The sequence below is a fragment of the Chinchilla lanigera genome, unplaced genomic scaffold (genome assembly GCF_000276665.1).
Source record: "Chinchilla lanigera isolate Chin_1 unplaced genomic scaffold, ChiLan1.0 scaffold00157, whole genome shotgun sequence".
Classification (NCBI taxonomy): Eukaryota; Metazoa; Chordata; class Mammalia; order Rodentia; family Chinchillidae; genus Chinchilla; species Chinchilla lanigera.
The window spans coordinates 934,238-945,840 of record NW_004955558.1 but is presented as its reverse complement, the minus strand read 5'-3'; the positions used below and the strand labels follow the sequence as shown (position 1 = coordinate 945,840).

The 11,603-nt window shown below is 43.2% G+C and overlaps 1 protein-coding gene across 1 annotated transcript in view; it reads right to left on the bottom strand.

Annotated features, from left to right (window-relative positions):
• Window positions 1-217: 217 nt before the first annotated feature.
• Siglec5 (sialic acid binding Ig-like lectin 5) overlaps window positions 218-11,603 on the bottom strand; it is a gene marked incomplete in the record, with an annotated part of 12,643 nt that continues 1,257 nt past the window's right edge. Inside the window, 6 exon segments of the mRNA XM_013508882.1 lie at window positions 218-655; window positions 8,328-8,409; window positions 9,718-9,817; window positions 10,062-10,346; window positions 10,427-10,684; window positions 11,342-11,389. Of these exon segments, the coding sequence (XP_013364336.1) occupies window positions 455-655; window positions 8,328-8,409; window positions 9,718-9,817; window positions 10,062-10,346; window positions 10,427-10,684; window positions 11,342-11,389 (974 nt within the window).

Below are 11,603 nucleotides of genomic sequence, written 5' to 3'. Positions count from 1 at the left end.
ACAGAGACCCCAGTGTGCTACTGCCATGTTCTCTGCGCCTGGTCACCCCAGCTCCGGAGGACTTCCCAGCAAAAGCTTGATGGTGAAGGGAGCACCAAGCTCACACCCCCAGACAGCACCTCTGTTGGTTGATTTCCATGTGTAGGGTTTTTTTTTAACTCTCATGACAGCTTTAGGTGGGATACATGATCTCAGCTTCACAGAATGGGAAACCAAGGCACAGAGAAATGAATTGTTTAATAAAATGGCTTAGAAAGTCCTAGAGTTGAGGGTTTGGACCCAAGTCTCTCTAGTCCCATGAGCTGTCCTCGTGGTCTACCTGCGAACGCTCTTAACAGTAAAGTTGATACTATCACAGGAGCTCCTCAGGCTCCAACAGTTAGTCCCTGACTTCTCCTTTCCCCCAGACAGGCTGAGCACCCTCCTGCCAGGGTGGACCCTGGGTGCATCTTCACTAGCTCGTCTTGATCTCTGAGTACTCTGTGCTGCTTGCGGCCTCACAGTTCTGAGTCTCTCGTGACTTCACCTCACAAAGCTTCATCTCCCGGAAGTTGAGAGAGGCATAATGGAGTTCCTGTTGTTCCCGGTGAGGCAAGGCATCCCCAGCAGGGGGCGCTTGCGTTTGAGGGCTGTCTGGCCAGGGCTTCTTGAAGGCCTGACGGGGAGAAAGGGGAGTCACAGAAGGAACATAGAAGCATGCACGGTGTCAATTCTTATAAACCCATTCTTATGGTTTTTGTTGCCTCAGCGCCTGTTTTGAGTATAAATTGGACTTTCTCATACCAGAAACAAAGGTTAGTTGCCCTTGACATGGTTTCTGGCTCTCCACCTCCTTCCAATTACTCAGGATGTCTGGCTTGTAAACCAACTCTTGACCTATGTTCATAACAGCACAATTTGTAATTGCTAGATTGTGGAAGCAACCCAAATGTCCATCCACCGAGGATTGGATAAGAAAATTGTGGTACTTTTATACAATGGAATATTACTCAGCTGTAAAGAAAGAGAAACTCGAGGCTTTTATAGGTAAATGGTCACAACTAGAGACCATACTCATAAGTGAAATAAATCAGACCTGCATGTGCAAGCACCGCATTGTCTCACTAGTGTAAAACCTGAAAGAGTTAATTTAAACTCGGAGGTATGATAGACATTGTGAAATGATAGGAAAACACTCAAGGGTAAAGGGCAACTGGGGTGTGGGAAAAGAGAAGGGAAAGAAGGAGACATTATGTAAGTATGTATATACAGGATAGTTAACATAGTTGATCTACTGTCTTCTATTTCTTTGCTGAAAGAAACTGTTAATGAGTCCTTGATTGATCAATATTGCATGTCTGTATTTGTTTTCATGAGAAACCACTTTGAAGATATCAGTATGTAAACAACAAGCATTCTACCACTTTGTTTGGAACTCTGTATTGTCTGTGCTGTTCTTTTTCTATTTTGTAAAAGGTTGTCTGTCTGTTAATGTTTTCCTCCTTTTATTTTTAAAATTAAAAGAAAAAAAACCACCTCTTGGTGCCCACTTACCCATGGGACAGCTGGATACAACTTACTTGACTAGACCCTTTGGCCACCATACACATGGACTGTGCAATGTCTGCTTTTCAGTCGCAGCGCAACTCCACAGAATTCTACTTGCTTGCTCTAAGCCCACCCTCTAGAACTCCCTTTCAGAAACCTGCTTGGATAATACACTAGGCCCCAATAAAGGCTTTAGCCTTTATAACCTCCCACTGCTCCTCCTTCCCATTGGTCCTATGAAGTGTGCTACCCTATCCTCCTTAGGGGTCTATAAATAATAAAACTTCTTCTGGAAATTCGTGTGTTTCTTTTTTTTTTTTTTTTTTTTTTTGGTTTTTCTCCGGTACCGGGAACCCACCTCACGACCTTGCACTTGCCAGGCAGGCACTTTGCCGCTGAGCTAAATCCCCAGCCCCTTGTGTGTTTCTTTGAGTTGCCTCATCTGCGTCTCACCTGACTGACACACCTGAACCTAACTTCATTCCCGCTTGGAGCTCTCCCAGAAAGTGGCTAACTTGGTAGGAATGGAATGGACACTGGCCAGATGAGACCACAGGGCACCTGGCAGCATGAACAAGTTTCCTGTGAGAGGGACTCTGGTCATGGTTTGGACATTTGGCATTAGGCTTCTACCAGGATAAACAAATATCCTGAGGAAGGATAAACAAATATCCTGAGGAAGGCATGTTGTACATGTCCAGTCACATCCCTTGGATTCTCATCAGGGCAGGGCTAGAGTTCATGGCCATTACCCTTATGTGAGACCTCTAGGCCAAATTGTGGGAAAGTACAGCATAGGATTCCTGAGGAGAAGAAGGCTGGTAAGCTGTTTGACCCTAGAATTTATAAGGACATAAAATATTTTTAGACACACAAATCCCTAGAAGTTTCAGTTTAGGAGGGAGGGAATAAAGGAGGAAGGGAAAAGGGGAAAAAGAGAAAGGAGAAGGAGGGAGGGAGGGAGGGAGAGAGAGAGACAGACAGAGAGACAGACAGAGAAAGAGAGACAGAGAGACAGACAGAGAAAGAGAGACAGAGAGACAGACAGAGAGAGAGAGAGAGGGAACATAGTAACTCCTGTGACATGTATGAGATATAATGGTGACAAAATAGTTCAGTAAAATATGTACCTGCATATTTAAAAAGACAATGAATAAAAAATCTTAATTACATTAGTGATAACTCAGAATGAGTTATCTGCTGATATGTAGAAAATATCAACACTTTAGAAGGTGGAAGGAAGAGATAAAGAGATAAAGAGATAAAAATACACCAGAGTTCTTTGAGATATAAGACAGAGATTAGCCAGATGTGGTAGCCCACACCTGCAATGCCCGTACTCTGGGAGATTGAGACTAGAGGTTTGTAAATTTGAGTTTATCAGAGCAGCTCAGAAAAAAAGTCTTGGGATGTAGTTCGGTGCAAAGGCCTTAGATTCAGTCCCTAGTAACACACACACACACACACACACACACACACACACACACACACACAAACAGAAAAAAAAAATCCCAGGGATTAATTCTTAAGTAAGATAGAAGAAAAATGAAATACTGAAGAAGAAGAACCAAGAGATGGTGAAAAAGTAAAATAGTATAAAGGTGAAATAGTACAAAGAAATCTACATATATCAAAACCATAATAAATACTAATACCAATACAATAAACTCAACAAAATGTATCAAATTTCATTCTTAAAAACCTGGTTACATACTATTCAAAATATCACTGTTGAAGGCTAAGTACTTAAAGTTTTGGTGGGAAAAAGATTTGAAAAATACCAGGCTATAACCAGGCACAAGTTGGTGTAACTATATTAAGTTCTAACCAAACAAACTTTACAATAAAAGAATAGAGAGGATCAATATGTGTGATAAAATGTTCAACTCATTGAGAAGATTTAATACTTCTAAAATGTATAGTTTTAATTTAAAAGCACATCAGATGTAAGAAATACATCTGATAGATGTATTAGATTTGTCAATTAAAAATAATTGACAAATACTTTACCATAATGTAAGATTTCAGCACACAATCCTCAAGTCCTGATGGACTGTCATTGAAGACCTGCCATTAAAGATGTGGATTTGAACACTACAGTGAACACACTGGCCTGGTAATCTTATCCAGAGCTTCAGAAACAAACTATGCATCATTCTCAAGCACACAGGAAGTATGATATCCCACATATCAAGTCTCAACAAATTTTTAAAAAGTTATCATAAAAGCCTTGTATTTTGACCAAAGAGCATCTAGCTAGAATCTTGAGTGGAAAGGTGTTTATAAATCTCTGGAAAGGTGTTTATAAATTCTCATTAAAAACTTTTTAATGCCGAACAATCTAAGATTCAAAGAAGAACTCACAATTGTTCTTTAACAATATCTAAGAGTGAATGACATTAAAATAACACAGATCAAAAGCTGTAGAATGGGTGAACTGGGGATGTATCTTGGTGGTAGAGTGCTTGCCTAGCATGCATAAGGCCCTGGGTTTGATCTCCAGCACAGCAAAATAAATAAAAAAGTTTTAAAAATGGAGCTAAAGTGGTGTTCTGAGAGATGTATCCATAATTACTTTCATAAAGAAGAAAAGTATAAATTAATAAGCTGAATATTCAGTTTTAAACGTTTGTGAAAACATTAGAATTAGTCAAAGCAAATAGAAGATGCTGAGAAAATGCAAGTAAAAGTAAGTACAATAGAAAACAAAGGTACAGTAAAAAAAAATCAACATTCCTTAAAGCTGGTTCTTTCAAACTGATGCTGAACCAGACAATTAACAAGATTCAGCTAGAAAAAAAGAGAGAAGTCACTAAAAACTAATGTCAGGAATATAAAAGGAGAAGTAACCGCAACTAAAATAGTGAAAAGAACAGCGAATACCACTCATAACTTTGTGATAGATAAGTAAAAACTTTGGTGTAATAAACAAATCCTTAAGAAAAAGCTCACAGAACACATAAAATGACTGCACTAGAAGACTGCACATAGAAACAGCACCAGGACCTGACAGTTTTACAAGTGACATCTAGCAGTCATTCAAGAAACAAGCCATTCCAATTTTATACATGTTCTTCCAGATAATACAAAAATGAGAAAGAGTCTCTAGTTCCTTGATATTATTTTGATGCCCAAAGTTAACAGAAGAAAGGAAGACAGGCCCATGGATATCGATGTAAAACTGTTAAACAAAAGATTATCAAGTTGAATCTATCAGCATATCAAAAATATATATACCAGAAATACTTTGGTTCCTCCATGAAACCTAGAATAGCTTCATCTTAGAAAGTCTTTGCCATTAATAAAGGTAACACATGAAAGTTAAAAAAAATCCTATCATGTTGCATCCATACTCATAAAGTGAAATAAATCAGACTTGTATGTAGAAACATAACATTTTCTTCCTGGTATGAGAACTGAAAGAATAAATTAGGTCCAAAATATACAATAGATATTGTGAAATGGGAAGAAATTGTTCAAAAGGAAAGAGGAACTAGGGTGCGGGAAAGACAAAAGGAAGGAAGGAATGAGGGAAAAAATACAATTACTAGTTTCTCTTGGTTCATCAAAAAGAAAGGTTTTTGCTAATACCATTTGGAGAATTTTTTATGCCCATATCTTGTACTCTGAGTAACTACTTTGAAGCTATTAATATGCAATGTATTAACTATTGTTATTCTCCTATATTGTTTTGCAATTTTGTTTTATTTTTTCCATAAAATAAAGAGTTAAATAAGAATTATAAAAAAATCCCATCAGTAGATTCATCTGAAAAGTTCAATATAAATTTATGATAAAAACTTTAAGTGATTTAGTGATAGAAAGGAACTACTTTAAGGTAATGAAGGTAAGCAAAAAACAAACACAGAAATTTGACTAGCAGGATGAGTACATTGCCTTCAAAACTGGAATAATAAAAGATGCCCATGGTCACATTTTTACCCAACTTTGACTAGAATCTTGGCCCAAATATTAGAGCAAGAAAAAGGAATGATATGCTCAGGTTATAAAGGGGAAGAAATTGTTATAATTTTTCAGAGGTATAATCCTCTAATTTGAAATTTCAAGAATCTAAATAACTCCCAAGACCAATATCTGATATTTCAAAATTTAAAATTATTAAAAATACTTCAATTTCTGTATACCCACTATTTCCAAAAAAAGAGTGTAGCATGTTGCAGGGATATAAGATCAGTAAAGAATATAATCTGAGTTGCATTTGTTGTAGCTGAGAGAATAAAGATAGTTCTCTGCACTCAGACAGCTGACACCCCAGCAGCAGTGGTGTCACTTGGAGAAGTGCCCACTTACCTGCAGAGAGGTGCAAAGGTTACTGCCAAGACCACAGTGTCGGAAAGAGAAGGCAAAGCTCTGTGTTGAAATGAACACAGCTGTCCGCTGTTGAAAGGAACTGGAGCCATGTGCTGCCCACAGCCCAAGGTGTTGCAGGGACTTCCGTTGCTGTAGGAAGCTGGCTCTATGTGCGTGCTTACTTCTCCACCAAAGTGAAGAACAGCGGGTTATTTGTAGGAATCTGACACCTCTTAGAAGAAAGAGACCTACAGGGTGTGTATGAGGCTGGATGATTTTTGCTCAGTACTTGAAGCCCAAAAGGATGTGTTGATTCTTGATGGAAATAACTTTACACTTCAACTGCTTTGATTCAGCAAGTTATTACAGTTAAAATTTAAAAACTGCTAATTTGGGGGGATGTTATCTATATCTCTAAAAAAAAAAGAACAGATCAGTAGGCTTAGGATTCCCTAATAATTCCTCAACTACCAAATCAGTAAAGATTCTAAATGACACCCCAAATCAACCTGTGATATTTGTCAATTGTCAAAAAAACCCCATACTTTAAAAAAATACTTTCATTCTGCATTCCAGCAACAAGCAATCAGAAAATGCACCTTTGAAAACACAGCATTTATAGCAGCAACAAACAGCAGTACTTAGGAAGGAAATTAAAAATTTGCAAGATCTATGTAAAGAAAGTCTATAAATTTCCTCAAGATTGATGAATAAAACAATTAAGAATTTATGTTTATGTAAGGTCACCTGAGGGAAAGTGAAAACCAACTATTCACTGTGAAAATAAATTTACATTATAGATGAAAAAAATACTAGTACAAAATACATAAAGCCCTCCAACAAATTCAATATGTAAAAGATCAGACACCTGACTGGCAAATGGGCTCCAGAGGTGACCAAGTATTGTATCGAAGTGTGAAAATGCCTGGGAGATGTAGAGAGACTTTTCATGCTTGTGGTAGCCAAAGAAATGCAAATAGACAGCATAGTGAGAACCTGAGATGACAAAAAGAATTGACCTGTCTGCTAAAACCAGGTGTTGGAAAGATTATGAGTCACCAGGAAATTACAAGCTTAGACAGAAGCTTGAATGGATACAACTGATCTTATAAAGACGGACATTTACCTACCTATGACCCAGCAATTAAATTCTAGGATAGTGTTAAAGAAAAATTCTCACAATCTGAAAGCAACTTAAAAATCTACTGGTGTGAGCTTAGATAATAAACATGATCATAAAATAAAGTACTCAGTGGGCAAATGAACAGACTGAAATTTTGTGCAATAATATTTGTGAATCCTCACAATACCACATTTAGCCAACAAAGCAAGTCTAAGAAGACTGCATGGCTCCTGATACCCTTTATGGCCTCAGAAATAATTAAAACTAAGTAGCATCAACACTAGGAAGACAAGATTCACAATGCTGGTTACTGGAGATGGACCAAGGAGCAACAGAGATGGATCTAAAATATAAGTAATAATCAGTGGTTTTGGTCTTAAATTTGATGGTGGATTGGAAGCAGTTGTTTATCATGCTATGGATAAAAATGAGTAAGTAAAGGTGAACAATACTTGTCCCAGGAATAGAAGGTTGATGAAGAGCCAAGCACTTTGGGTAATTCCATTCAAGGTAACATGGACCAAATTTTATAAAAGAAGAGAGGAGACAGGTGTGACAGGAAGAGAGAGAGAGAGAGAGAGAGAGACAGAGAGAGAGACAGAGAGAGAGACAGAGAGAGAGACAGAGAGAGAGACAGAGAGACAGAGACTGGAGAAAACCAGACCCAGCCCTCAAGAACTTTGCAAATGTGATGGGAGGGTGGACACAGGTAAAAGTACATTATCAGCACATCAGCAAGGGGTACATGTGAGGCTGTGTGTATGCAGAAGAGGCAGGGATAGATGACAATGGGAGGGTTGTGGCAAAGTTTTACTGGAGTGGGAGATACGAGATTAGAGCTAGGAGGGTTAGACAAAGTGGTGTGGTGGAAACAGGGGAGGAACTGTACATGCAAAGACTTAAGGCTGTGAGAAGAGGGGTCCATGTGGAGGCAGTGAGAGGGCCAGTGCAGCTGGTCCAGGGGGCAGGAAACAGACTGATGGGCCACAGAACGTGGACTTGATTTCCTGCTGAGTGGGATCAAACAACAGCACTGAGACTCCAGGTTGGCTGGAACATAGTTCTCCTGGGAAGATGGTCTGGCAGGCTTGGTCCAGGGTGGAAGTGGAGGCAAGGATGCAAGATGGACTCTATGATTGTAGGGGTAGGACAAAAGGATCAACAGAGGGCCAGGTAACCGGTTTACTTAAAAGGAGGAGTACACCACAGGTAGTGATTTATTGGCTTGGGGAGATGAAGAGGGAGAAAGGGAGAGAAGGTTCTGGGAGGAAAGGATTTGGGAAAATGCTGAGGAGCTCAGCCTGAACTTTGCAAATGAACATGCAAAAGGGCCTCCCATGCATGATGAGGCTCCTACATCACTCACCCAGGTGGCTGTATCCATGACAGGGTCCTCATCGTCCATTCTCTTTGACTTTCCAGCTGCTTGAGTCCTCCGGGCCTTCATGCTAAGGGAAGAAACCAGCACACTGCAGCTAGCAGGGCTCAGGCACTGTGAGTGGACTGCCCTGGAGCCCTGAGAAGATGGTGAAAATGATGACAGGTATCCAGGCCTTGGAGCCCAACTCGGAGACCTTGACATGTGAGAGAGGACTCCACCTGCCTGGATAACCTGTTTTCCATCACTAAAGATCTCTCTTACATACAAAACTTGCACACATGTGACCGTAGCAGTGTTATTCATAATAGCCGAGAAGTGAGCACAGCACAAGTGTCCATTAGTAGACGAGAATGGACAAGTAAGAGATGCTTCATCCACATGGCGGGATCTTATCTGGACACAAAAGGGAAGGGAGTACTAACACCTGCTGTACACAGGGGCTGGAAAACACCATGCTGAGTGAGAGTAGCTAGTAAAAGGACACTTACTGCATGATTTCATTGGCAGGAAACATCTAGAAGGAACCAGTCTAGGGAGAAGATTCTAGGCCAGGGCTGGGGGAAATACGGTACAGGAAGGCTGATGGGTAAAGGGTTTCTTTTTCATTTGGGACCAATGAAAAAGTTCTAACGTCATTATGGCAATGGGATCGTGACTCTGAATATACCCAGTCATTGAGTCATACACTTTCAGTGGATCGGTTGTACAGTATGTGCAGTATTTCTTAATCTGTCAGGAAAAAGAAAAGACTCTGCCGGATGTATTCAGCTCCACATTTCTGGGATTCAGCGAGTTTGCTCCTCTGCCCTTCTGTACACCTCCACATCCCTGCAGTGAGTTCTTATAATTCCATGTGTCCTGGGCCTCCAATCTGAGTGTGTTGCATTCTCCCGTGGCGGAAGCAGGCTCAGCCACCACAGACAGTTTCTATTCTCCATCACCACGAGTGACCACACCCGGCGTGGTCCATCCAGATATCTGCCTCATACTCTTTCCTCCTGGTGACCACCTGCTTGTGGGACAGCCATGTACAGCCTGCCTAAGAGGCCCTGCTGACTGCCACACGCTTGGACTGTGTTGATCTGCTGTTGTGACCTCCTCTCAGTCATAGTGTGACTTTCTGGATCTTGTGCCCGCCTACTTTAAACCACCAATCAAACCTCCCTGCTGCCAACCTGTTTGGAAAATGCCCTGAGCCCCTATAAAGGCTTTGTGCCAGGGGTTCCTCCCTCACTCGCTCTCTGCATGTGCCCCCTGACCTCCCAGTGTACCATGCAGCCCCCAGGACTGTGACTTTATTTCCTCTAATCATTGGAGAAAATCTTTCCATCATAAGATGCTAAATCACAACAATTTCACTGGGGCCAAGACTCACATGCAAAAGAGGATGAGGCAGAGGCACAGACAGAGCAGGGCCATGGCACCAGCTCCTCCAAGGGCTCCAACCATGGCTCCTGCCCAAGGTTCCGATTTCCCTGTGGATGAGAGGGTGGTGAGAGGACTTGCTCTCAGGACTCAATCTCTGGTCATCCTGCCTCCTTGTGGACTTTGCTCCAAGCCCCTGCTAGGAAACGGAGCACCCTGTCCTCCCAGGCAGCTTGGTGTGGACTCCAGCCTCACATGTGCCCCATCCATCCCTCTCAGATCTACATGCCTCCCCTCAGCTGCCCCCTCTCTTCCTCCACCACCCTCTCTCGCTCCAGAACTGGCCCCCCTGACCTGGCAGCAGCACGACAGTGACGCTCTGGGCCCCACGCACATTCCGGGATTCACAGCTGAGCCTGAGGCTAGAGTTGAGCCCCCCATGGAGGCTCAGGGAGCTGTTGGCCCAGAACCCGGCCGAGCTGGAGGTGACCGTGAAGGAGGCGCTGCTGCTGTTCCCCTCCAGCAGCCTCTCCCCTAGCCTCCAGCGCAGGAATGGGGCTGGCCAGGCATGGGAGGAGCAGCTGCAGTCTAGACCTGCAGCCTCCCAGGAGCACCAGGGTCCCAGCAGCTTGGGGGCATCTGTGGGAGGGAGGAGGTGGGTCACAGGTGCCATCCCCTCCAGCATCCAAGTGTCCTGCCCCCGAAGCCCTCACACTCACAATACACGGAGAGGCTCACAGAGGCATTTCGGGAGCCCAGATCATTCTGAGCTCGGCAGGTGAAATTTCCTCTTTCTGCGGTCCCTACATGAGGCAGCTCCAGGGCCCGAGCATTGGAGATGAGGGAGACATTCAGGTCAGGAGACTCCCAGAACCAGCTCAGTTGTGCAGGGGGATAGCTGTCCACATTACAGGTCAGCTGTAGAGGCTGGCCCTCCAGGATGGAAAGGGATGAGGCATTTTGTAGAATCTGGGGGACTTTCAGGAAAGAGAGAAAGAGGAAGGGAGGGAGGGAGGGAGGAAGAAAGGGAGCGAGATGAACACACAGAAGGGTGATGTTCCCAGGTTCTCCTCCTCCTGAGGTCTGATGCCTCTCTCTCTTCTCTCCTCCCAAGGCCCACCCTGGACTGGTTCCCACTGGTTCTCAAGGACAGAGCCTTTACACCCACATGATGTTGATCAAAAGACTCTGGGCTTTGCATCTTCAGAGGAAGCTCAAAATCTCGCTGGGACTTGGCCAGGACTGTATGGCAGGCAGAAAACAGAGCAGCACAATGGCTTTGCAAACCAGGTTTAGTCACAGCAGGAAATAAACTAAGGGGCAGGAGGACCACACAGCTCAGCCAGGCAAAGGTGATATGGACATGCATTTGGGCTTGGCGACCCTGGCGAGAAAATGGCTCATGGAAGCGGTGGGGGATGGGCAAATCCAAAGTCTGCTCCTTTCTTTGAGCAGAGTGTGTGTGTCTGTGTGTCTGCGCATGCACACGTGCATGTGTACATGGGCCATACAGGAGCGGGGGCAGAGGGTGATGATTCTTGTCCTTCCTTCCCTCCTATCTGCCTCATACAAGCTCCGATGACTCATTGCCACTCAAGGGGTCCCGGGCCCAGAGGGAACAGGCTCTTTCCTACCTGTGTCATTTCTGAAGAGAAGGCTGATGCTGAGATTGTGTGGAGCATCTGGGGAAAAAGACACAGCCTCACTTCAGGGTGTCAGAGGGAGGGAACAGGCCCTGGAGGTACCCAGGGGGTCATGGGAATGGAAGGTGGGGATGCTGTCCTCCCCCCACCAGAAAAGCAAAGCTCAGGTCCACACAGTTTTCTCAGGTTATCTTTTCCCTCTTTCCTACATGCACATGCACGTGCACACACACACACACACACACACACACAC